This window comes from Lactuca virosa, chromosome 8, assembly GCF_052849685.1.
Source record: "Lactuca virosa cultivar CGN04683 chromosome 8, Lactuca_virosa_CGN04683_v6, whole genome shotgun sequence".
NCBI lineage: Eukaryota > Viridiplantae > Streptophyta > Magnoliopsida > Asterales > Asteraceae > Lactuca > Lactuca virosa.
This window is the reverse complement of record NC_136433.1, coordinates 117704751-117732253: the sequence shown is the minus strand read 5'-3', so window position 1 is coordinate 117732253 and position 27503 is coordinate 117704751. Positions and strand designations below refer to the sequence as shown.

The 27503-nt window shown below is 33.7% G+C and overlaps 2 protein-coding genes across 2 annotated transcripts; both read left to right on the top strand.

The window, feature by feature from the left end:
* The first annotated feature begins 5746 nt into the window (after positions 1-5746).
* LOC145130769 (protein FAR1-RELATED SEQUENCE 5-like) lies at positions 5747-8217 on the top strand. The gene is made up of 6 exons (XM_079065538.1): positions 5747-6102; positions 6176-6434; positions 6653-7291; positions 7363-7383; positions 7607-7692; positions 7743-8217. Exons 1-6 carry the CDS (start codon positions 5747-5749, stop codon positions 8215-8217), a joined length of 1836 nt encoding a protein of 611 aa, XP_078921664.1.
* Positions 8218-17412: 9195 nt separating this feature from the next.
* Positions 17413-19719, top strand: LOC145133162 (uncharacterized). Its single transcript, XM_079068097.1, has 2 exons — positions 17413-18306; positions 18429-19719. Exons 1-2 carry the CDS (start codon positions 17463-17465, stop codon positions 19652-19654), a joined length of 2070 nt encoding a protein of 689 aa, XP_078924223.1. The 5' UTR covers positions 17413-17462; the 3' UTR covers positions 19655-19719.
* Positions 19720-27503: the final 7784 nt, after the last annotated feature.

Genomic DNA, 27503 nt, shown 5'->3' with positions numbered 1-27503 from the left:
CGTCTTTGACGAAAATCTCCAAGCCAATACCTCACATTACGATAAGGGGCCATAAATCCTCGAGTGTGTGCATACACGACATCACAAAGATAATACTTGTCTGTAAAAAATGCAAAACACTAATCAATTTTCAAACTAAGATAAAAGTATTTAAAAAAAACAAAAACTTACCGGGTGGTGGAAACGGGAATGATGATTGTGGATCGGTTATTGCTTCTGATAATATTCTAGAGTCATGCGCTACCCCTTCCCACCCGGCCACAACAAATGTGAAAATCATATTGAAGTCACAAATTGCCAATACGTTTTGGTAGCAGTCTCCCTTTCCCCTACTTCTATATAAGTCTTGTTTCTTAGCAGGGACAACAACATGTATCAAAGTGCCATCAAGTGCACCAACCGCCCCTTTGAAAACCCGTCGTAGCCTCCTATTATGTCCTGGAATGTTTGGATTCGGATTAAAAGAAGTTGGTACTATAACATCTTGTGCGAAAAGCATCATTTTTTCCAACACTTCATAAAAACATTTATGAATTGTTTGCTTCGAGTGTTGAAATCTCCGCTTGATAATCACGTAACGTTGATTATGGCCGATCATCATCAAAAACATGGCCATCTTTTCCTCAACCGATATATGTTTGCTGTCCTTTAATGAGTAATTTGCTCTAAAATGAGCACATAGTCGTACAAAAGAGTCACGGGACATGCGTAGTACTTCAACACATTGTAAACGATTACAATGTAACAACTCCAATGTGTATTCATGTCCTGTCATTTCCGAATCATTATCCCGCAATCGTTTCACACCCCTCTTCAAAAAAAAACGGATGTACAGGTACATAAGAATTACGAGAAGTAACTTTTGATCGTGATCCATTATGAACCTAAAATCAACTAAGTAGAACTTTAAAAAACATTACATTAATCATATTTCAAGTAGCAAAAAAAACATTACATTAATCATATTTCAAGTACCAAAAAAACATTAGATAAACCATATTCCAAGTAGCAAAATAACAAAAAAATAGTTCCAAGAAAGGCAAAAAGACCTAACAAAATAGTTCCAACAAAGGCAAAAAGACCTAACAAAATAGTTCCAACAAAGGCAAAAAGACCTAACAAATAGTTTCAACACTAGAAAAATCATCGGACAATCTTTCCATCATTCAAAACTCCTAAACTTGTACCCGTCATCTCAAGCCATCCTCGTAATATCTCGGGAACATCGGGCAAATGCATCCATATCTCTCTCATGTTCATGGTCCCTCCAAAAATATGATATGCAACAAAGCGTAAAGGATCGGTAGGGCCTAACTGAAGCACCTCTAACTTCTCTAAACATTGAGGGATTGTATACCCTTTAGTCAAACTTTGTAGAGCTTTTTTCATTTCTAATGTTAAATCGTCACCAGTAATAGAAGTTCCATCAGGTGAAGAAGCAGACGGTGAGGCACTAGGAGGTATAGGAGTTGAGGGTTTAGCCCTTTTGTTGGGGTTACCAGATGGTGAAGCAGTATATGGTGAAGCAGCAGAAGGTGAAGCTGCAGAAGGTGAAGCAGCAGAAGGTGGTGGCTCATGGTGGGAAGTGTCATCAACATCATCATCTATTGCATGAAAAGGGGTGGCGGTAATCTGAAGTGGTGGAAGACGACAAGAGGATGCTCCAGCCATCTTCAATTTTGGTTTGGATCTTTTAAATTTGGGTTACAATATTGGATTATTCTTCAACTCAAAAGATTCAAAACCAGTTATTCTGTCAAATGTTGTTGAAGGGTAAAAAGGTCATTCACTAACCTTTTTGGTGATGGGTGTAGGATAGCTTTTTTGATTATCTTAGAGGAATTTATTGTTCTGATGTTTAAGAATATACCATTGCCGACGGATTTGTCATATTCCCTAAAGTACCCTTGATGTGGATTAAGTTTAATTTTCTAACTTGCATGTCATTTTTTGGAAACATCCAGACACAAAGTACTGCAGTGGCATTGGAAAAGTTAAACTTATTTTGAATTATAAATCTTTATCACATTTGATACCTGATTGTTTTGTTTACAAATGGCACAACACTCGATGGTATTGGTAAATTGACTTTATGTTTATGTATTTGAACCTTTAGCTCATTGGTGTTACCTAATTCTTTTTTTTTAGAACTCTACGTAATTGAAGGGTTTGAGTCTACAGATTGGCTAAAATGTGTATTATTCATCAAATGATATGGCTGGATGAAGGTTTTTGATTCATTGAATTAAGTTTCAAGACCTCCAAGCTAATCTTTATAATTGTTGTAATATAAAATAGCCTTTGATAAATTGTTATTACTCGAGAAAAGCTTTGAAAGTAACAATACTTTTCAAGTAATTAATGTGTTTGTCTATGTGTATAGGTGTATTTACGGTTATTTTTAATTCATTAAAAGTATGTTCCAATTCAATAAACAAAAGATCATAAAGTTACTATGATAATCATTAGCTTTGCTTGAATGGAACATAAGGATGGCTATTGTATCTGTGTGTATTATGTCTATTGTATATGTATTTAGTTTACTTTTAGCTTAAAAGGGTTGGATGTGTTTTAATCCCAACAGCCACCTTGCCAAAAGATCCCAATTTGCATGAAAAGAAGGAAAGCCAGAAAGATAAGGATCCTGGGACGCCAAAGATTTGAAAAAAAAATGAAAATTTGGAAAAAAGAAACTAAGAGGCTCGATCTCCCAACTATAGTAACGTCATTTGCATACAAACTAATTTTAGAGATTAAACAAATAGAAGCTATCAATCTTTACTATAATTGCTCATATCATAATTAAGGCTCTGTTTTGTGTGGTTGTACTGTGGTTATTTGGGCTATGTCATTATTTAAAGTTATCGACCTTAACTACCCAAAGAAAAGGAGCACACACGCAATTACACAGGCTGTGAGAAAGTATTAGCACCAAACAGCACCGAAACACAGAGCAAACTCAAACAAGTTACTTTTCTAGGATTTAATTTGAAGAAAACGGTATCATGTTTTATATATATATATATATATATATATATATATATATATATATATATATATATATATATATATATATATATATATATATATATATATATATATATATATATATAGGGTGACGTTCAATAGAGAACCATAATTAACCAAGGAAACAATCGTGAGCGTTGGAAATCATAACGATCAACGGCCAAGGAAATAGATATACACTTTTACATTGGACGCACACACACCGAATTATACCAAAAAATCCACCATTTACAAAAAAACTCACCACTTTTTTTCGTTTAAAATTTTTTTTAGGCCATGTTTTTTATCGAAAAAAAAAACCGAATATTGTTCACGATTTTTCGTTCTCTTTCCATAGAGATCCATTATGATATATAAAAAGCGAATTTTTTTTTTCGAAAAAATTCCACTTCATTTTCTTTGATGAAAAATTTAAGGTCTATTTTTTTATAGAAAAAAAATTAATAAATATATCAAAATTCATATTTTTTGTACTTTTTAAACATAGATTCATATTCAAGTTAAAAAAAAAAAAAAACTTTATTTCAGTTTAGATTCACATTGTGAACCTGTTCAGATTCATATTGTAAACCTATTCAGATTCACAGTGTGCATAATAAGAAGTCAGATTTACAGTGTGAATCTGAACTGATTGGAGCTTTTTCACATTGTGAATATTAAAATTTGAAATATTTACAGTTTAGATTCACAGTGTGAATCTATACTGATCGAGATTTTTTTTGAATCTTCTCAGATTCACAGTGTGTTTAATAGTAATTCAGATTCACAATGTGAATCTGAACTGTTCGAGATTTTTCATATTGTGAATGTTAAAAATTGAAATATTTATAGTTTAGATTCACAGTGTGAATCTGTACTGTTCGAGGTTTTTTTTTTTTTAGTCGGTGTTGATGTTTATTAATAGAGTACAAAAAATTAATATTTTTGGTATAATTAGTTTTTTTTTTATAAAAATAAACTTAAATATTGAAAAAACTAAGAAAATTAAGTGCGTTTTTTTCGAAAAAAAAAGTTTGTTTGTTTGTATATCATCATCGATCTCTATGGAAAGATGACGAAAAATCGTGAACAACGGTATATTCGGCTTTTTTTTCGATAAACAACTTGACCTAAAAAAAATTTAAATGAAAAAAAGGAAGTGGTTTTTGTTATAATCTGGTACATGTGCGTCCATTATAAAAATTTACAACCCTTCCTTTTGCCGTTGATCGCTTTAAATTCCGACGCTTTGGATTGGTTCCTTGATTAATAATGGTTCTCTATTGAACTTTTCCATATATATATATATATATATATATATATATATATATATATATATATATATATATATATATGGAAAAGTTCAATAGAGAATCAATATGAATCAAAGAACCAAGGAACCCATCTTAACCATCTCTTTTGTTTTAATCTTGGCCATTAATCCATAATTAACCAAAAAAAAAACACGGAGGGGCATTTTGGTAAGTTCAGCGTCTCATTTAACATCCTGTTTGTCTCCGTTAGCGTCTTCTGATTTCAGCGTCTTCTGTTACTGTCCTTCATCTTCTAACACTACACTGATCGATCCAAAATCTCGCTTGTTGTTCGAAATCTCAACCTTTTTCATCCAATTTACTAATACTTTCTTTAGATTTCAGCTAATAATCAGGTATCATCTTTCGTTTATGATTATTAGGTCAATTATGAACTTTGATTTTACCGTTTTTCTTCCGATGCATTGTTATTGTAATCGTCTGATTGTAAAATTCTCTTGATTTTACCGTTTAATTTTCAAATTGTTATGTTTTTATTGTTAATTTGCTAATTTTATGTCGTATGTTGAGTATACTGTTTTTCATTCGATCGTTTTTGTAATCATTCGTCTGTAATGTATATTCGACATTTAGATAATCAATTATATCTTGTGCATCTTCTGACATTTAAGTTTTTTCCAAACTTTTAGTGATTTTGAGAATCTTATCTTATCTTGTGCATATATTTAAAAATTTTGTGATTATCTTGTTTATTTGTTTCCTTTTTTGTATAATTATCAATTCTAAATTTCTAATCTGTATATAAACTCCAGGTCATCGACGATTCATTATGAGTTCTGTGAATTCTTGTTCAGATTTGCATTCAACTATTAATGAACAATCACGTAAGTTTTTTTTTTCTTAATATAAATTTCACATTTTATATATAATGTAATAAAATAGATGTTTTGTTTGGTTTTGCAGTTCATGATCAATCATCTTCAAGTATGAATATTGATCATTCAAATAGCAGTAATTCTTGTTATAGTTTTGATTTTGAGCTCTACAATACTGAAACTTTTAAGCTTGTTCCTTATGATAAGTTGATACATAAGAAGCCTTTCAAAGGATTGTTGTTTGATTCGTTGGACATTGGTCTTGACTTTTACAAGACTTATGGTAAAGAATCTGGTTTTGATGTGAATATGTCAAGTCAAAAAAGATACAATGATGGCACAATTTATATTAGATATTCGACATGTAGTAGATCTAGTTTCACAGAGTCATTCAAGAATGAAAATATTAATGTGAAATTTTCAGATGTTAAGGGAAGGAGAACTTCTTCTAAGAAGAACGGATGCCCTACTGTTTCAAAGTTCAAGAATCTTTGATGTTCTTTAATGTTCTACATTTATGTGTTTGTTGAAGATCACAACCATGAACTTGTTGCTCAAGATCAGTTGCACTTATTAAGGATTAATAGGACAATGGATTTTCTTGATGAATCCTTTATACATAAGGTTGGTACTTGTAACATTGGTGCTTCAAAAGCTTATAACTTGGTGAGTAGTATGAAGGGTGGCTTTGATTCTAGTGGAGGTACTACAGTTGACTTTAAAAATTTTCATAGAGATTTGAATTCTAAAATTGGTGTCAAAGATTCCCAAATGGTTGTGGATATATTGACAAACAGAAAATTGTGTTTCTCTAATTTTTCATTTGAGGTCCAAAAAGATGTTGATGATCATCTTACTGGACTTTTTTGGGCTGATGATACTTCGAAAGCTAACTATAAGGAATTTGGAGATGTAGTATCTTTTGATGCTACTTATCAGACAAACAAGTAATTCCTAATCCTTATTTGTTCTTTTTATGGTATTTGTTCTTTTTAATAATACTTATCAAAAAAAATTCAGGTATTCTATAGTATTTGTTCTTTTTACTGGAGTTGACTACCACAAGCGTTGTGTTACTTTTGCTGCTGGTTCACTAGCTCGTGAGACAGCAGATGCATATGTGTGGTTGCTTGAAGTGTTTCGTAAAGCATTTGTCAAGCCACCCATGATGATTTTAACAGATCAGGATTCATCAATGAAGAAAGCTGTTAATTTTGTTTTTCCTGAATCGAACCATAGACTATGCATGTGGCACATCACTCAAAAACTTAAGGAAAAGGTATATTCTTTGTTTCTTGATTCCTATATATGTTTATAACCATATAGATCATAAATCACATTGTGAATTCACAATGTAAATTTGCATATAATGAAAGGAACAAATCTAAATCATAAATCACACTGTGAATTCATAATGTTAAACAAATGTTATGTTACTATGAATTACATCAAATATTCAACATATGTAATGATTCTTATGTGTTTCTTTTTTTTTAGATTCCTATTGATGTTTATAACCATCTGGACTTCCAGAAGACATTTTTTGATATTATATGGAATCTTCAATGTTCTCCACAAGATTTTGAAAGTTCGTGGTCAACAATGTTAGATAAGTTTCATCTAAAAGAAAATGACTGGTTAAGGTCTGTTTTTAAAATAAGGGATTTATGGATTCCGGCTTTTATGAGAGATCTTGAACTTTCTGGTTTGATGCGAACTACTTCAAGATCAGAGAGTCTGAATTATGCTTTCTCACATTTTTTCCATCATAAATCAAATTTGGTGAATTTCATGATGTCGTTTGATAGTGCAATGGAGAAGCAAAGGCATCATCAATCTTTATTAGATTATCAATCCACAACTACTCCCCCCAAGCTAAGGACTCCTTTGGCTATTGAAAAGCATGCATCGAAAATTTATACACATAATATTTTCTTGGACATTCAGAAAGAGTTATACAAATCTGTGTTTTATTGTGTTCAAGAACCTGTAGTTATTGAAGATGAAAGCGAAGTTTATGTTTTGAGAGATAAGAAGAAAAAAAAGTTGATTGATAAAAATGTGAATGAGGATGAAGATTCTGATGATTTTTATCGAAATAGTCTTCCTTCTCATTGTCCTAATACTCGTTACAAGGTATGTCTATTTTTCCTAATACAGTTTATTAAATATAAAATGTAGTTTAAAAATTCACACTGTGAATGTAGGATGTTTTGCTAATTCACAGTGTAAATTTTTATAGAGTTATAAATTTTTAGATTAGTATGGAATATGTATTTTTTTTTTGTGAATTTGATTTGAAGTACATATTTATATTATAGTATTATGATTTCTAATGTCCTGTTGATTAATAATGTGAATCGATGTTAATTTGTATAATTTTTATCGAATTGTATGAGATAGAATTTCTTATTCACATATTAATTTGTTTATTAAGGATAATTTTTGTAGGTTGTATTTAGTAGAAGGGGTGATAGCATTAGCATCAGTTGTAGTTGCATGCTTTTTGTCCAGGAAGGATTGTTATGTCGTCATATGTTTTTCATATTAAATATGAAAGAGTATGATGAAATTTCATTTTGAGGAGATGGGGAAAAGATATCATAGCTGATGGATTGTTGAGAAAAAAGTACTCATATCCTCATAAAGGCAGTAAAAATGAATGTTTGATTCAAGATGCGTATGCTATTCTTCGTTTGTCAATTAACAAGATAGCAAATAATGAGGATGAGTTGTCTAAATATATAAAGCAACTTCAGGAGGTTGATAGTGGTATTCCTTTATGTACCTCATCAAGGGCATCTTCGAATAGATCAGTTCACATTGAAAAAATTATTGGAGCTGCAGTACCTGATGTTATCAACATTCATAATCCAGAGGGGATCAGAAACAAGGGATGGGCCAGTGGTAAAAGAATCAAGAGCACTAGAGAGAAAGTGATTGAGAAATCTAAAAAGGGTTCTAGGTTGTGCAGTTTATGTCATAAACCAAATCACAATGCTAGGAGTTGCATTTTGAGGTTAAAGAAGTCTGATTTAGAATCTGAGGTTACAGAAGGCTGATTGTTTCTAATTTTTTCTTTTTAAGACTACTAAAATAAGATTTGATTTTTGTAATGATCATTCAACGGTTAGAAATGTTGAAATATTGTTGTTAATTTTGATATTCATTGTTTTAGACTTTATTTATTATAATAGAATATATTTTTTTTTCAAATTTTGTGTTTTTGGTTAAAGATATTTTTTTATTGTTAGTTTTTTGAATATTTTCTAATAAAAATTTCATGCTAATGATTTAATTTATGTATATTATTGTTAATCTCATATATAAAATTTTCATGTTAAAGATTGTCTTAATGTAATTTAATTCACATTGTGAATCTCAACTATTAATTGTTCTAATGATCTATATGTACCATAATTCACATTGTTAACCTCACATATAAAATATACATGTTATAATATGTACTGTAATTCACATTGTGAATCTGACATATTAAATTTTCACAAGGTTAACATATAAACAATGTAAATTTTCATATTTTTAATAAAACATGTAATTGTATAACATACATGTAGACATTCACATGAAAATATAAACATCTTTTAAGTATTTAGTAAAGTTCATTATATTTGATATAGAAACTAACATCAAATTGTAACATAACAAGCATGTATATGTTCTTAAAGAAATTAAAGTGCATCTAAACTTATACTAATTATGAATAGAAAACTAAGTTTTAAGTTTTACACTTCTTTTTCCAATCCTTGAAGTACTATATCCTTTCTCCCCTTTTTTCCCATCCCTTGTCGAGCAAATCTTTTATTTCTTCATTAGTCTTCTTTGCAAACTTAGCTATTTGTGCAATGATTTTTGACTTGTGTGTGTTAGTGTCACTTACTAGTATCTTTGTCAAATACTTAATGCGTAACTCGTTTAACACACTTTGTTGTTGTTTTGATTCTTTTGGCAACCCACATGTCCAATTTACTGTTTTATCTCCCATATATGTCTCCATATGACGCATGCAAAAAACTCCACAGTCAACATGATTATCCCTCGTGTGCCAATTCATGTTCACCCTTTCTGGTTCAACACCCTCCAAAGTTGAAGCTGATTTGTGATTGACCCTCATCAAGTACCTACTAAAAATTATTTTCTGCAAAAAAGAAATTGTCATTTTCTATAATTATTATTTTATTTAGATTATTAGTATATTAATACTTATATTTATAATGTAAATTTATTATTCTTACCAATTCATTAGGTGCATCACGATAAGCTCTAGGAAACTTTGCAACTGAATTCCTATTGTCAATGACATCAACCGCTGGTTCCTCTAAGTTTATGCAGATGATGTAAAAGTGATTTTTTTGATGAACTGGGAAAAACACCTGTTTAATAATTTAAATTGTTAAACTTTGTTTAAAATATGTAATATATTCAACAAAAATAACAGTTTATTACCAAGTGAACTTTTTCAAATGTCAGAAGTTCTTTGTCCTTTTTCATTGCATCTTTGATATTTGACTCAAATATATCCAATCTTTCACTGAAAGGGATATATTTGTCAAATATGAACTGTCTCTGCAAAAAAAATTAAATATACATCAAACTTTAAAGAGTAAATTGTTAAATTCACAATAAGGTAAATTTAAAATTTAAAATTATTCACACTGTGAATTATAATGGGATTCACTGTGTGAATTTTATTTTCTGCAAAAAAAAAATTAAGAGATTCACATTGTGAATCTGTGTGAATATGAGACATACATCCAAGATTCACATTATGAATTTATGCATTTAACAGCAAAAGAGTTTGAGGTTCACCAAGTGATGTACACATACACATATTGAGAATTTTTACAACTATTTTGTTCATAGTGAATACAAACAAAAGTGTTGATCAACTTGCAAAAAAAAAAATTAAGAGATTCATATTGTGAATTTATGCATTTAACAGCAAAAGAGTTTGAGGTTCACCAAGTGATGTACACATACACATATTGAGAATTTTTACAACTATTTTGTTCATAGTGAATACAAAAAAAAGTGTTGATAAACTTGCAAAAAAAAAAATTTAAGAGATTCACATTGTGAATCTGTGTGAATGTGAGACATGGATCCAAGATTCACATTGTGAATTTATGCATTTAACAGCAAAAGAATTTGAGGTTCACCAAGTGATGTATACATACACATGGTGAATTTTTACAACTATTTTGTTACTTATTCAGAACTATTGAAAATTTTATTTATTATATTATCAACATTAACTTACCACCATTGATGTATCAAAGAAATACCAATTCACTGTACAATTTGATTTAAGCTTTTCTTCATAGTTCAAAATATCAGTCCAAGCATCAATGACATGTGCATGTACCCATAATCCTGCCTGCATTGTTTCAATCATTCCTCTTCCAAGCACATAACCTCTCTTAGTCTGAAATACCTTCTCACTTAATTTGTAATCAAATAAAACAAAAAAGCAGTTAATAGAAAATTAATTTGTATTTGTATTTATATACTATTGTATTTAAATAAAAGATAACATGAATTATTACCTGCTATTACCAATTCTAGAAAAAATTCTATCTGATACTTTTACTTCATCTGGATCTACAAATTTTGATGCACAAACCTCTTTTTTATTATAAGGAGAAGATAGCTTCAGTGATGGTTTTTTTAATCTTTTTCCTACTTCTCTTTTTTTGTCTTCATCATCTTCAATTCCCAAGATATTATTGTCACATTCTGTTTCTTCTGAATCATAACTTTCTCCTTCATCAAGTTTTTCATTTTTTATTTCTTTCTTCATGTGTTCATCTTCACTGCTTTCATCTCCTTCCTGAAACTCTTGTGTTAGACCAAGACCAAGTCCAAGTGAAAAACTAGGCATTGATGATTTTCTAATATTTTTTTTTATTTTTTTTATCATCTATTATTGTTTTTTTATTTTTTTGTTCTCTAAAACTTTTTACATTTTCAAAATCATCATAATCATCAAATTTTAAAATACTTTGAATAGAATCAACAATCTCATACACTATTGGATCATTGTACAAATTTCCTAGTGTTACCATGATTGGTTGATTCTTTATTTCATGTTCATTCAAATTCTCATCGCTTTTTTCTTCATCTTCATTTTGAGTTTTATAAATGAATTCTTGTTCAAAGACTTTCTTCATATCTTTCAACTCATCGCTTTCTGTGAATTTTGTTGTTGAAAACTCAATTAACTTTCCAAACTTCAGTTTATCATTCACTAGTTTTTGTAATTCTTTTTCGCTTTGAATACCAATTCCTGCGAAATGAGATAAAAAATGTCAATAAAAATGATTTTTTTTTTAACTTTCTTCTATAATAAATTACAGTTCCAGAATATGAATGCATTGATGAGGTATCACATTTTTAATGCATTTTAATAAATTACATATTCACTTTGTGAATTTATTATAGAGAAAGTAATAAAATACACTTTTATATTCACAATGTGAACCACTTTATGAATTTCATCTTAACTACAATTTTATAACATATATCTGTAATATAACTTCAATTTTTTTTTAAATATATAGATTATTAACTTACATCGAGTTTCATATCTTCATTTTCATCGGTGTCGGATTCTTCATCATTCTCTATAACATCATCATTCCATTCCAAAGTTCCAAAGTCACCACTCTTTAACTCAGCTTTTTCCCTTTTCAACATCATTTCATAATCCCAAAAATGTAGTGCATGTATTTGTCTTTTTTCATTCTTATCATTCCTCATAAACTCCAAATAAGCTAACTGTTTATGTAAACAAAATTATGATTAATTAGTTTTCTTATAATAATATAAATAAAAGTGTTAATTATAAGAATTTTCCTTACCAATAATACAAGAAGTGGCCCACAATAGTAGTTTCCTCTATCGGTTTCATCCCACGTCATCTTTGACATTTTCAAGCAATTGGTTATAAAACCACACCAGTCAATTTCTCTCATAGGTGTTTTGCCTAACAAATGTGGCAATACTGTTTTCTTACAAGTTCCAGGCTTATTTTGTTCACAGATGGTATTAATAAACAGTAATAAAAAGTTTGTTATGAAAATAATCCCTGAATCTGATGATTCTTTAATTCTCTCTTCAACATCTGATGGTCTCATAGCCTTGAAATTGTACTGTTGCTTCCAATCCATTAATTCTTTTCCTTGACATTGATCAGTGTTATATATATCTTTTCCACCTAGAGGAATTCCAAGCAAATCATGAACAAGTTCTGGTGTTATGTCTATCTTCGCATTAGGTAGATGGATTTTCATATCTGATGGATTGAATGAATTCACAACAAAACGTGCCAATTTCCCAGAAATTCCATTGGTTGCAATTCTCAGCAAAGATCCCAATCCCATTTCTCTAACAGCTTTTTTCTGTTCTTTGTTTAAAGATTTAACAATATCATAAAACTTCTTTGGGCTCATTCTTGTTCTCAAAGATACTCTGTCATTTGGATTTATTGGCACTTTTTCCTTTTTTTCTTTGACTACTTCGAAAGTCTTTGTTTTTCTTTTTCTTTTTCCTGTTAGTCAATAATTTTCATAAGCTTCTCATAATATAACATATATACTATAAAATAACTAACAATACAAGAAATTCACATGTGAATTTGTTTTGCAAAATATAATATAATACATAAAATAAACATGTGAATTTGTTTATAACTTTGTAAATTAAACATGTCAATAGTAATAAACAAACCTGTTACTTTTTCATCAGATTCTTTCTTTACAAGGCTATCATCAACTTTAATAAGAGTCACCGATTTTTTGTATTCAATCATTTTAAGTCTTGGACTCTGTCTGATTTCTGTTCATGTTTTAACAAAATTAATAAGAATTAATTTTATAATATCAAATTCAATTATAATTTTATAAATACTAACCTTGAGTTGTTTTCTTTTCAGGTGTCTTGAATTGCTTCATCGACTTTTTCTTTTTTGTTTTTTGTAATCTTGGACTCCGTATGATTTCTGTTCATTTAAAAAAAAATTAAAGATAACTGATTTTATATATTAAAGTAAATTATAATTTTATAAATACTAACATTGTGTTGTTTTCTTTTCAAGTGTCTTCAAAACATATTCATCTTGCTTCATCAATTTTTTTGTTTTCTTTTTTTGAATCTCATCACCTTCTAAACTTTTTTCTTTTTCAACATTTTCATCAATAGTCTTTTCATCTTCATTTTTTCTTAATTTATTAACTATTTCCACCACGGTTCTCCTTGCTGTGTTTTTTGTATATTTTTTTGAACCTTTAACTACACAATGTGAAATTTTTAATATCAATGTCAAAAATATAAGTAGTATTACGAAATACATGTTAAACAATATAAAATTGAACATGTGATGATCAAATTGCAAAATCTTTTTAGAAATTCACATTGTGAATTTATGCATTTAACAGCAAAACAGTTTGAGGTTCACCAAGTGATGTACACATACACATGGTGAATTTATACAACTATTTTGTTCATAGTGAATACAAACAAAAGTGTTGATCAACTTGCAAATTGAGAATTTTTACAATTATTTTGTTCATAGTGAATACAAACAAAAGTGTTGATCAACTTGCAAAAAAAAAAAAAATTAAGAGATTCACATTGTGAATCTGTGTGAATGTGAGACATAGATCCAAGATTCATATTGTGAATTTATGCATTTAACAGCAAAAGAGTTTGAGGTTCACCAAGTGATGTACACATACATATTGAGAATTTTTACAACTATTTTGTTCATAGTGAATACAAACAAAAGCGTTGATCAACTTGCAAAAAAAAAAAAATTAAAGAGATTCACATCGTGAATCTGTGTGAATGTGAGACATGGATCCAAGATTCACATTGTGAATTTATGCATTTAACAGCAAAAGAGTTTGAGGTTCACCAAATGATGTACACATACACATGGTGAATTTTTACAAGTATTTTGTTCATAGTGAATAGAAACAAAAGTGTTGATCAACTTGCAAAAAAAGAAAAAAAAAATTTAAGAGATTCACATTGTGGATCTATGTGAATGTGAGACATACATCCAAGATTCACATTGTGAATTTATGCATTTAACAGCAAAAGAGTTTGAGGTTCACTAAGTGATGTACACATACACATATTGAGAATTTTTACAACTATTTTGTTCATAGTGAATACAAACAAAAGCGTTGATCAACTTGCAAAAAAAAATTTAAGAGATTCACGTTGTGAATCTGTGTGAATGTGAGACATGGATCCAAGATTCACATTGTGAATTTATGCATTTAACACCAAAAGAGTTTGAGGTTCACCAAGTGATGTACACATACACATGGTGAATTTTTACAACTATTTTGTTCATAGTGAATACAAACAAAACTGTTGATCAACTTGCAAAAAAAAATATTTTTTTTAAGAGATTCACATTCTGAATCTATGTGAATGTGAGACATACATCCAGATTCACCAAGTGATGTACACATACACATGGTGAATTTTTACAACTATTTTGTTCATAGTGAATACAAACAAAAGTGTTGATCAACTTGCAAAAAAAAAAATTTTAAGAGATTCACATTGTGAATCTATGTGAATGTGAGACATACATCCAAGATTCACATTGTGAATTTATGCATTTAACAGCAAAAGAGTTTGAGGTTCACCAAGTGATGTATACATACACATATTGAGAATTTTTACAACTATTTTGTTCATAGTGAATAGAAACAAAAGTGTTGATCAACTTGCAAAAAAAAAAATTTTAATAAGTGTGTAGTATATGATTAGATAACTAGTTATTTTAATCTGAATGCGAATGTTCTAACCTTTATTTTTATCTTGAATATCTTCAATTTTTTCACTTGTAGTTGAAGGTAGAACATCTTTTAGATTTCTTGTCAATTTCATTCTTTTCTTATTATCCTTTTTTTCATTGTTCTTTTCTTCATTTCCTGTTTTTGATTAACAAATTAGTTCAAACATCAATTTCATGGTATGAAAGTTATGATTTATTCATATTTTTCACAATGTGAATCAGGATTACAAATGAATTTAACATAATATTTATTCACATTGTGAATTCAGTTTGAATCAAAACATTATCAATGCAACTCTTTATAAATTTACAATGAGAAACACATTAAGAGATACAATATCAATTAAACATAGATGCATCATAAAATTTCACAAGATGAAAAAATCAAATGTAAATGATAAATCACCCTGTGAATTCACAATTTGAATAAATGATATGTTAAACTGATATATAATCATGATTCACTTTGTGAATTGTCAAATAATGTAATACTCATAAACATTGAATCCTTTCAAAATAATCAAATGTAAAAACAAAGCACACGGTGAATTCAAAATGTGAAATTAGTTTTTCAGTTTAATGAATAAACTCAGAAGCCACTTAGATTCACAAAGTTTTTAGGAAATTACGGTTTGTAATTTAGATATTCATGATTTCTGTATCGATTTGAAGAAATTTATATCATTAGGTTTTTGGTAATTATACAAATTCTCAAAAATTCATGAAATTAGGGTTTCGATTTACTTAATAAACTCAAATTCGAGTTAGATTCACAAAGTTTTAGGAAATTTCAGTTTGTAATATAAATATTCATGATTTCTGTATCGATTTCAAGAAATTTAAATCATTAGGTTTTCGTTATGTATACAAATTATTAAAAGTTCATCATCCGAGGGTTTCAAATCAGTCTAAAATGATTTTGTTAATAAAATAGTGTATTCACAGATTCATCGAATACATAATGTAACAGATAGTTTAGATTTGTCGTTTTGAAATTTATCAATCGAAAAAATATAATGTTGAAAATGCATTAAATGAGATAATCGGAAATGAATAGCAGTGAAATATACCTTTTAGATTCATTTTGACGAACTTTTCGGGAAGATTCACTGTGGATATTGACTGAATCGTCGCCGGAGATTCGTTAGAAATCGATGTTCGTCGGTGAAGTAAAAGATCGCTTTCAATGAGAGGGTAAAATCGATTTCACTGATATGTGAAACTGATGAACTAACGTCGTTAATTAACAGTGAGAGTTAATAAGTTTTAGGTTGACGAAAATGCCCCCTTAAGTTACGTGTTTGGTTATAATCAGCTGGACACTATTGTTTTTCATACTTTACATCTCAAATCCAATGGCTGTTAATTTTTTGATCCAACCATCTTAATAGGTTCCTTGGTTCCTCCACTCATATTGATTATCTATTGAATATATATATATATATATATATATATATATATATATATATATATATATATATATATATATATATATATATATATATATATATATATATATATATATATATATACTCAAAACAAGTTACTTTTCTGCATAGTCAGAATCTTATGTATTCTAGGGTACCTTTAAATTAGATTAACCTCATCAACAATTGTCATGATGACTCTAATCCATAGCACGTCTGTTTATAGGACCTTAAAAAATAAATAATGCCACAACTTTCTTAATATTTGTATGTAATGCAAATCATTTGTAATTTGATTTATTCAACTTACTGTATATTTTGTTTACAGATCAGAGGAAAATAGTCATCTCCAGCGGTTGACTTTGGTTTGTTTTAAACTCATTTAATTAAGCCATATGAATCAACTCTAACCACCTCTATACCAAATAATAAAACAAGACTAATGTCTAATGTACAACTTAAAGTTGGGACTTAAATTATTCCTTACTTATCACTTATCAGAGAGGAGATGTGGTACTAAAGATAAAAAAAAGGAAAAGAATTATGCTATATATGCTTTTGTTTTGTGTGATTATTCCTTACGTACATATTAAACTAAAAAAAGAAAAAAACATGAAACCAAATCTTGAATAATCAGGACTTTGAGAAAACAATGTCCACATTAGAGTATCATATGTATTTTTTATTAAACGATGTTTAAAGCATTCATAAAATTACTTCATAAATTATGTCTCTTGTTGATATACAGTAATTAATGACCAGCAATTTCATATTACAAGGGACAAATAGGGAACTTTGTTGGAAAATTAAAATATTATGAGAAACCAAAGTTAAATTAAAAAGTTCACTGAGTTCTTCTCTGAATTAGGAAAAGTGATGACAAATTAAAAATCCAAAAGATAAACAAACGTACATAAAATAAAAAGGAATCCTGCTAAGTTTCGTGAATTTGGCACACATATATACTCTTTCTTTGCTATAAATTAATTAACAAGATAGGGTGTATAAAACATGATTATTGTAAAGAGAGAAGTATATAATTATAATGGAGTCAGTACTTGAAGTACCTGAACATAAGCATCCACTAAAACTCATTGATTTGCAGCTACAATATGAAGAAGAGGAAGAAGAAGAAGATGAGGATGATTATCCCATTATGAAAGATGGCTTTCATGGCGTCACATGTAGGAGGTGTGAGGAAGAAATCCATGTGTACCACAGGTACTACTACACATGTTGTTCATCATCATGTGATGATAAGAAGGTCTTCTCACTTCACAAATTTTGTGCTGAGCTCTGCATAAGGTTAGAGGCATCACACCCACAACATACTCTTTACCTGTATCCATATTCAAATTCATTTTCATATTTATATAGATATGCATATTATGATTTGATATGCAAACTTTGTAAGAGAGATCACGAACCTGGAGCACTGTTTTACCGATGTAATAAATGTTATTTCTGCATTGATCTCAAGTGTGCGTTAGAAGTAGGAAAAAATGTCATCCATCATCCTTGCCACCCTCACCTGCTAATGTCCGCTATCCTTAAGCCAATTTCATGCGAGTGTAGTGCTTGTGGGAAGGAACATAAAGGCATCTTCTATCAATGTACCATTTGTACTAACTTCGCCATACACAGTGAATGTGCTTTCCTACCAGAAAGTTTGCTAATCCAAGAGAGAACACATGATGCTTTTTATCATCCTCATCCACTCACCATTGCATATTCATTCCCACAGATAGATCAAAAAGCTAAACATGATCCTAGATGCAGAGTGTGTAGACATGATTTTGTAGGTATGGAGGATCATTGGATTTACAAATGCGATAAATGTCTGTACTATGTCCATCTGGATTGTGCAATTAGTTTGCCGCCTCCTGCTGGTAATTAAATCATTTTTACTTTTACAATCCCTTTTGCTTTGCTTTCCTTAATTAATTACATTTAATAATTAAATTGTTTTGAATGATATATATGCCTGCTAATTCCCAATTTATGATATCAGGCTTTGGCAAAACCATTAAAAATTATGAAGATGTTGACCATCCTGGTCTTCTCCATCTCCCGTTCCCCGATGAAACATACAGCCTACCAAAACACTACTTGTTTTTCCAACAAACCACTACTCATCCTCCTCATCATCATCACCACCTAATACACGATAGTCATCAACACCCTCTGATTCTAGTTGATGGTGAGACACAAATTGATACCGAATGCCAAACCTCCTCAAAGGTTAATCTTTCATCATCAATGTGTCATGACCCGATGAAAAAGACCCAACTGTTATGCAATGGATGTCTCAGACCAATCATATCCACCATGCCTTTTTACATTTGTGCTAATGCTAATGCTAATGATGATGAGATTCAGATTCAGGGGGTTTGCAATAACTTTGCTCTCCATGAGTGGTGCACTCGACTCCCCCCAAAAGTACAAAACCACCCTGGTCACCCACGACATACCCTCCACCTCATCTGCTCAAACATCCCTGGTTGCCTTTTCGGTTTGTTCAGGTGTAACTTTTGTGATCTACCTTGCAACGGATTTGCGTATGGCTGTTTCAAATGCGAATATTTTGTTGATGTTACTTGTGGGCTTATACCTAGAGAAATCACACACAAAGCTCACCCGAATCACCTTCTTTCAATAGTTCAAGTAAAAGATGGGTATACTTCTTGTCTTATGTGTCTCAAATATCCTACTCAAGGTCACCACTCATTCCATTGCAACACATGCAATATCTATATACATCCGGATTGTGCATTGTTACTAGCCGAAACAATCAGGCACAAGTATGACAAGAACCATCCCATGAAGCTAAGTTACCTCCCAATTGAGAACCACAAGAGTGAATACTTTTGTGAAATTTGTGAGGAGGATTTGAACCCCCATGCATCTTTCTATCATTGTAAAGATTGTGCATTGTCTGTACATACTAATTGTGCTCCGTTAATTCTTCAATGCGAGACAGAGACCTATAACAGGTCTATGAGAAGTACTCATGTTTTCGTGAATATAAAGTTTGGAGGCATTTATAAGACTGATAGTCACCCACACCCTCTCTCATTTGCTCAAGGTATTGTGTTGGATGGCTACTGTCGTATATGTCATGAGCGATTACAGTATAAAATGATCTTTAAATGCCTCGAGTGTAAATTTGCATATGATCACATCTGCTGTGAGCGTTTTCTTTTTGGCAATAGTTTAGCTCATCCCAATCTGATGTGAGCGTTTTCATTTTTGCAATCGTTTTGCTTTGCTCATTCCTTGTAAGTCAAATATCTATTTATTAATAACTTAATCATACTAGTTTACCATTCATTTTCTTTATTGATTATTATCTTGAAATAGAAATCGAATACATTTGCAAATTGGATAATATTTTTTCTGTAATCTAAAATGTATACGATTTCGAATAATTAAGAGTAGTGCGTCTACTTTTGCATGTAGTGTTTTAAACTTTCTGATTTCTGAATATTTAGAGGGGTGTTAAGATAATTTTGGGACCACTTCATAAATGTACATATATTGCTATCATTTAAATTCACAGTTATTATGGTAAAAATATAAGAGTGTTGATGGGATGGTTTTATTAGAAATTTACTTATTATTATAGGTTGAGTTCTCGGTTGACTTAAAATCATCTATATCTCTTCCAATTCTCACATTAGGTTATATCTCCATCTATATATACATTTGATGAGAAGAATATTCATAATAGAGAAAATACACACAAAAATTCGTGAGTCTCTATGTTGTTGTTGTTGTTGTTATTTTATTTTTATTTATTTTTTTAACCATACTATGTAGATAAAGTTGAAGGGTTTATCTATTTTAACCAAAAGTTTTGAACTAAGTTTTAATAAGGTTAATGAAATTTCTTGTAGATGAAAGGTGTATCTTTGTGTTTCTTATAACCTTATTATATATGGACAAAGTTGGATTTGTGTTTAAATCTCAGTTTAAATCTCGTTTAATGGTGTATGAAGTTGCTCTATTAAATTGGCTAGCTATTTTAATCTTCAACTCGTATGGTTAATTTTGGCATGTAATATTTAATTATGGCAAATTTAATCTTTTGAGTAAATATCGAAATTATGGTTGGAGTAAGTATTTAAAACTATTGGCAAAAGATTGTGCAAATACTCGCAGTAATGCTAGCATAATATTTACATACGCTTTAAGTTTAATAATTTTGTGAATTTATCTTTTGGATTATGTATTTGTTTAAATTTTAATCCAAAAAAAGCATAATCCATTTAAATATTAATTTGAGAGGATTGATCCTTATTTTGAAATTTTAAGGGCGTATAACTTCTGGATTGATGCTTGTATTGAAAATTTAACGTTGTATAACTTTTGGATTGACCCAATGCATATTCAGTTGTGTTACATTGCGGTTTAATTTTTTTTTTAAGTTCACACATTTTAATGCACTTTTGGGATTTTATACATTCCATCGATATATTTGCTACAAAAATCTTCATATTTTGATAATATTATCAGCCGATGGAATGCAACGTTACCGGGTCATTCTGTCGGTTTTAAGAGCCTTCGGCAACCATTCTTGCTATTATGTAGTTATAGATTGATTTATAGATATCATCGTGTTGGTTAGTGATCAATATAATATTGTTACCAAAACGACATTTGTTATTTTAATCAATTTAGTTGTAAATATTCACAGTTTTATACCAACATTGTTTATGTGAACTATGTTCGACTCAAAGGTAAACGTTGTTTTACAAATATTTCAGGCTTCCAATAAATTACATTTATGACATGTTTATTTATTTTCCTAGTAAATTATCTGACACAATATATCACTAAAGTGATCTCATTTGTGAAAATTAATTTACAAAGAACTTAAATATTTTGGTTTGTGTGTGATGTGACATGGAACTCCGACGACTCTTCTGGTCTTCTCTTCTCTTCATGACGGCTATGGCGGAGATCTGGACATCACAGAGCAAGGTCATTAGAGCCGCCCCAGGGACTATGCCCCGGGAGCGGACTTCGACGATCAAGTTAGATCAGCTGGTAGATCTGATATGGTTCTCCTTAGCTGGAGAGGACCATCTTGGTGCTTGTGGTGGTGTATGGTGGCTGACGGCAGTGGGTGGCGGCTGAGCCATCCGGCCGGAGTATAGTGTGGCGGCTGAGCCATGTGGGAAGTCTAGTGGCGGCTGAGCTACCTGGGGAAGAGTCCTCCTCTATGGAGGAGGCACTATTCTATTTATAGTGGACAACTAGGTCAAGGGGAATTAGGTCAGGCCTTGGGTCAACCCAATTCAGGCTCAACTAGCAAGGAGTTTGGCAAGGCCGCCCGGAGGTAAGGCTAGCGGGCGCGTTCCAGGAAAGACCGGTAACGGGGCGCTAGGCATGGGAGCGTCAGGCTGGGCCGGCAGGAGAGTCCCCAGCACGGCTGGCAAGGGAGCATCAGGCAAGGCTGGCAAGGGGACGCCAGGCAGGTCTGGCAGGAGCGCCCCAGGCCAGGCTGGCGCTCTAGAGCAGTCTAGGTCATGCTAATGGACCATATATCATCAAGTCCCCCCATTCTGATGTTATTGGTATGCGGCCAATGACATTGCCCTGGACTTAGTCATATAAACTGTATGTCGTCAAGTCCCCCTAGTCCGATCAGATCGGACTAGACAAAGCACCAACGCATCAAAGAGTAAAAGGAACGACCGAACCTCGCCCACAAGAGTCGTGGTCTTGTGCGGTGAGCCAATGTCACACCCATAAAATTTAAGCCAATTTAAAACTTTTTCAAACATTAAAAACCGTTAAGTTATTACAATTTGTTTTCAAAATAGTTCCACATCAGAGTATCCCAAAAACAAAGTCATAAAAGGTGAGGAGCTGTATGATCACGCCTTTGCCTTGCCGCAATCCCCTGATGTACCTGAAACAATAAAATGAAACTGTAAGCCCGAGAGCTTAGTGAGTTCCCCCAAAATACCCATACCCACAACAATACACATATAATCATAAACAGCATACTATGGCTCCAGTCAACCATCGGGTTGGAATACCCCAGGCCCTCAACCATCCGGTTGGAATGCCAACATACAATAGGTCCAATCTTCCTTGGGATGGAATACCCCAGGCCCACAACCAACAGTTTGGAATGCCCACATACTACGAGTCCAATCATCCTCGGGATGGAATACTCACGGACCACAACCATCGGGTTGGAATGCCCACATACTACGAGTCCAATCATCCTCGGGATGGAATACTCATGGCCTACAACCAACAGGTTGGAATGCCTAGATCTATTGGCTTTTGCACAAAGCAGATAAGCCTCAACCACCAATCAAACATATGCACATATAACAAATAATCACATAACAGTCTATAGACAGATAAACCGATCTAACTGATCATAGCAGAATAATAACATCCTATCTACCAGGATACTGATCCAACAGATCATAATAGCATGTACCATTCTATCTACCAGGATACCAATCTAACAGATCATACTAGCATAACATATCAGGATAGCAATCCAAAAGGGCCTTGGTGCCTTAGACCCTTGAGTATAGTGAGGAAAACTCACCTCACAAATGTCGCACTGAAGCGATAAGCTCAACTCTCGAATTACCGACACAAACTCCACCACTTATAGTTACCATAAAACCATTTCCATAAATTTCCAAATTACCAAAATACCCCCAGAGGTCAAACTGGTCAACCCTTGGTCAAAGTCAAAGTCAACAGTCAAGGTCATCAGTCCATGTTGACCCGACTCGCGAGTGCAGTTCACCGACTCGTCGAATCCTTCATGAACTCGAGAAGTTGTGAAATCCTTGGTTGACTCGTCGAGTTTCCCTGCAACTCGCCGAGTTCATGCGTGACCAAATGTCGGGAAAACCCTAGTTGACTCGCCGAGTCACCCCTCTGACTCGCCGAGTCCATGCAGAAGTCCTTGCACGACAATCTTCATCGGACTCGCCGAGTTGACCATGCAACTCGTCGAGTCCCTTCAGTCCATTATCCATTAAGATGCTTTTTAAGCCATTTTAAGGTTCCATACTGCAGATCCAGCTTCCCAAGGCATGTTTATCACGTAAAGTTGCAAACTTTACATGCATGCAAGGCTCGTAATGTTAAAACCAAGCTTGCAATGGAGTTTTACACTTAAGGAGAGGTTCATACTTGCTAAAGCTGAAAGCTTTATGGACTTAGAGACCAAAGAGAGTTCAGATCTGAAGTTACAACTTCAAATCTTAACTCATACCCAAGAATAGCTTCTTAATATGCTACAAAAGCCCTACTCTTTAACCAAATGAGATCTAGAATGAAATGAGGTCAAGGTAACGAATTGATACCTTCCAAAAGATGCTAACTAAGGTAGATTTCAGATCCCTACACGTTCCTTGCTTCTAGCTACCTGCTCTCCAAGCTCTTTTCACTAATGTCCACCTTCCAAAGCTTGAAACACACAAGAATGAAGCACACACACGGATTAGGGTTTGCTGGACTCTCAAGAGGCTGTAAGGGGGCTAAAGGAGTCTAATGATCCTTTAAATAGGGTGCAAAACTCCGGAAATTAGGGTTTCATCCTCCAGCTCCTACTCGTCGAGTCCTATCTTGGACTCGGCGAGTAGGTCACTTAAACACGTGGCCCAATCCGCTTCTACTCGACGAGTCAGGGCATCCAACTAGTCGAGTAGACCTTGAAATTTATGAAAATTAAAGCCATCAAATTATTACCTAAGAGTCGGGGCATTACAATTCTCCCCTACTTGAACTAGACTTCGTCCTCGAAGTCTGCTGCGGTGAACAACCCCGGATAGTGTTCCCATATTTCCGCCTCCGGCTCCCACGTCCACTCGGACCCTCTTCGGTGCTCCCACTGTACCTTTACCAAAGGTATCTCTTTGTTCCAGAGATCCTTCATCTTCCTCTCCAGAATGGCCACGGGCCTCTCAACATAATTCAGGCGCTCATCGACCTGAATGTCATCCAATGATACTACTGCCTCCTCATCCAGAATACACTTCCGCAATTGCGAAACGTGAAAGGTGATGTGGATGCGACTGAGCTGCTCTGGTAGCTCTAACCTGTATGCCACCTCGCCAACCTTGGCAACGATCCTAAATATCCCAATGTATTGGGGACCCAATTTTTCCTCTTCCTGAAGCGAACCCTTTGTGCTGACAGGATAAAGCGTCCTTCAGCTCCCAAAATATCATACATAATCAACCAGCTAACAAGTACGAACACTCATACCTGGCCCAATCATCCTCGGGCTGGAATACCATGCATGCCTATGACGGGTCCAGTCATCCCTAGGATGGAATACCCTCGTGTCACACACATATATTTGGCCCAGTCAACCCTCGGGTTGGAATACCAAACATATCAGGTCCAATCAATCATATGGCCCGGTCATCCTTAGGATGGAATACCCTAGATTGGAATACCACTAAGAACATAACTCAGGTCTACTCATATCTTGAGATCCAAGGATCTATCCTTGCATCTCATCCATAATCCTTTGATTCGTCACAACCGAGTGCAACTCTCCCGAATCTCAACAATACATCCAGTCCGATCGTGCTCCTACCAGAGACATAACCAACACAATCTCTACGCCCACAGCCTATGACTGGAATACCCTTGCATGGTCCTCAGCATTGGTCTGGATTGCCTCTGAGCCCACAACATGAGTCTGGTATGCCCTCTCCGTCCCACAGCTCATGACTGGAATGCTCCCGATACCCTATCGACATCATTGTTGTCACTTCAGATGTCCAACACTCCATGCTGGAGGTACTCACCTCCTCCATTGCCCAAGAAGGCCTAATCAATGTCCCTCACAACACCAACAAGTATCACAGTGCTGAAACCTCACCCTACACTATCCACTTGCAGAACAATTTGCTACCCCATAACACATATACACTCAGAACCTGAACATATAATTAACAAAACCCATACAAAGTCCTCAACATACTCCATCAACATGTTTAATACTTGGGGACAGACCTACTGATTGCTATAGCATAGCAGCATACTCAATACCCGTACATAGATCTACTAACACATATAGAGTCTTCAGCATGACTGAACCGCCTCAGCAGGCCTTCAGTCTGTCTGGACCGCTCTAAACTGTTGAGCATCTCCCTGGACCACCCCTCCTGGTGATATTTCCCAAGCAGACTGTTCTCACCCACTTGGGGTTCCGAACTCATGATCCATTTCCTGGACTCTAACCCCGGCCTAACCCTAGGCCTTATGTCGATTGTCTACCCTCTCGGAAATTTGTGATTTGTACCCTGGCCCGCATGTCAACCACATATGCTAAATAACTCGCACACCCATGCTGAATGCACTACCGAGCCCTGGCAGCTAACAAAACCCTCCATCTATCAATCCAAAAACCCACAGAGTCGAGCACACCCTCGACCAAAAACTCGAACTGAATTCAATACATGACTAGAACTCCAACCTGGTTCCCCAACTTCCGCTATCAAGCACCAAGAAGACGTCCTCCTTATGCTGGGGAGTTTTACCGAACCCCCAACCAACACAACCCTCAAATCAAGCAGCCACTGGGACCTCCATTCTCCCTGTCGGGTTGTGTAACTTATCCCATTTCAAAACCTCTCCCATTTCTGCATCCCGAGGGTAACTCTCCCCCACTTAGATTAAACTAAGCCTTCACAATACATGAAAATTGGAGGATTCCTAATCCTTCTTACTTCCAAACGATCGATCCGATGACAACCAACTCTTTCTAACTAGCGCTCCATTACTAGCCCATCCCAATTGATCACACACTTCTAAGAATCAGATGAACACTTCCTGAATCCCAGTGAAACTGACAATCACTAATGCTTAAAATGATCCCACACTCAAATCCTGAGGACCAAAAGACAGATACTCCAACTAATACCTCAGCAACGAGCTACTTCCTTTGGCACCTTCATCCGCCAATCAATAACGGTTACTAAAACCACTGATTCCTGACAATGCTGAATAACCATCCTGTGGAACCCTGTCCGCAGACCTCCCATATAATACCCCTTTTCCAAAGGTGCTCCAAACAAGTCTCCCGCCTCGGGCTCTAGAAATCATTTCATTCTGGGTTCGCACCCTGACTCACCTACCTGATCAAACGTCCACAGTTGAACTGCAGTAGCTGAAGCAACCTCTGCCCTAAACCGGGCTACAAACTACTCCCAAGACATTGTCTACAATCCCAAAAGCGCAATAGGCCACACAATCAATCCTTACCGCCTGATACAAGAGATCCAAGGCAAACCGGACCTCACAAAATACTTATGCCACATCGATCCACCTACGCTCACCGACGCTGAAATAATATCGCCAATCCCTGCACCCAACTGACCCCGAGCTGGAATACAGCCTGATCCTGGGGTCACAAGCATGCTCACTCCTTCGATCTCGAAAAACTGAAAGGGCACAACCCTTGCCATAGATGATAAAATTCTAATCAACCACTCTACTTCCCATCCTCTAATGAATCCATGAACGCTAATCACCTAGAATCCTTTGATAATAAATTTCTCCTGACACCTCCAATAGCCTAACAACTCATGAAACTCTACAACACATAGATCAGACAGAACAGGCAACTAACCTGAAATTACTGCTTATCCATACTCAAAAATATTCCAAGACAAAATAAATACCGATCACGGACGATTTTACCACAATATTATTACAGAATGGGGTTTTCCAATTACATACCGGAGACTTCTTGCGGCTCGACCTTGACCTCCTGAGGAACGATGACCGCTGGAATCTGAATTCCTTCCATCCTCAACGCAGGACAGCTGGACCTGAAATGACCTCGCTGGTGACAGTGAAAGCATATCTGATCCTTTTTGCAATCCCATTGCACATGCCCTCTCTCCCTGCACTTGTAGCACCTGAATTTGTGACAAGCAAATCTGTGGGTTCCCCCGCACTTGCCACACACCTCCTGACCCTCCTGACTTCCAGTACTTAGGTTAGCTGTCTCAAACTCTTCGTCCTCTGCTGAAAAGTCCCTCCTCCTCTTTCCTAGTTGTGACCCCACCACCGGCACTCCCCC

What these genes read in the sequence shown, in the direction of transcription:
- LOC145130769 (XM_079065538.1), top strand. Translation starts at nt 5,747, where the DNA reads ATGGATTTTCTTGATGAATCCTTTATACATAAGGTTGGTACTTGTAAC. An exon ending in GCTACTTATCAGACAAACAA is followed by an intron (nt 6,103 to 6,175) that starts GTAATTCCTAAT and finishes AAAAAAATTCAG; the next exon opens with GTATTCTATAGTATTTGTTC. An exon ending in GTCCTAATACTCGTTACAAG is followed by an intron (nt 7,292 to 7,362) that starts GTATGTCTATTT and finishes CTGTGAATGTAG; the next exon opens with GATGTTTTGCTAATTCACAG.
- LOC145133162 (XM_079068097.1), top strand. Translation starts at nt 17,463, where the DNA reads ATGGAGTCAGTACTTGAAGTACCTGAACATAAGCATCCACTAAAACTC. An exon ending in TAGTTTGCCGCCTCCTGCTG is followed by an intron (nt 18,307 to 18,428) that starts GTAATTAAATCA and finishes TTATGATATCAG; the next exon opens with GCTTTGGCAAAACCATTAAA.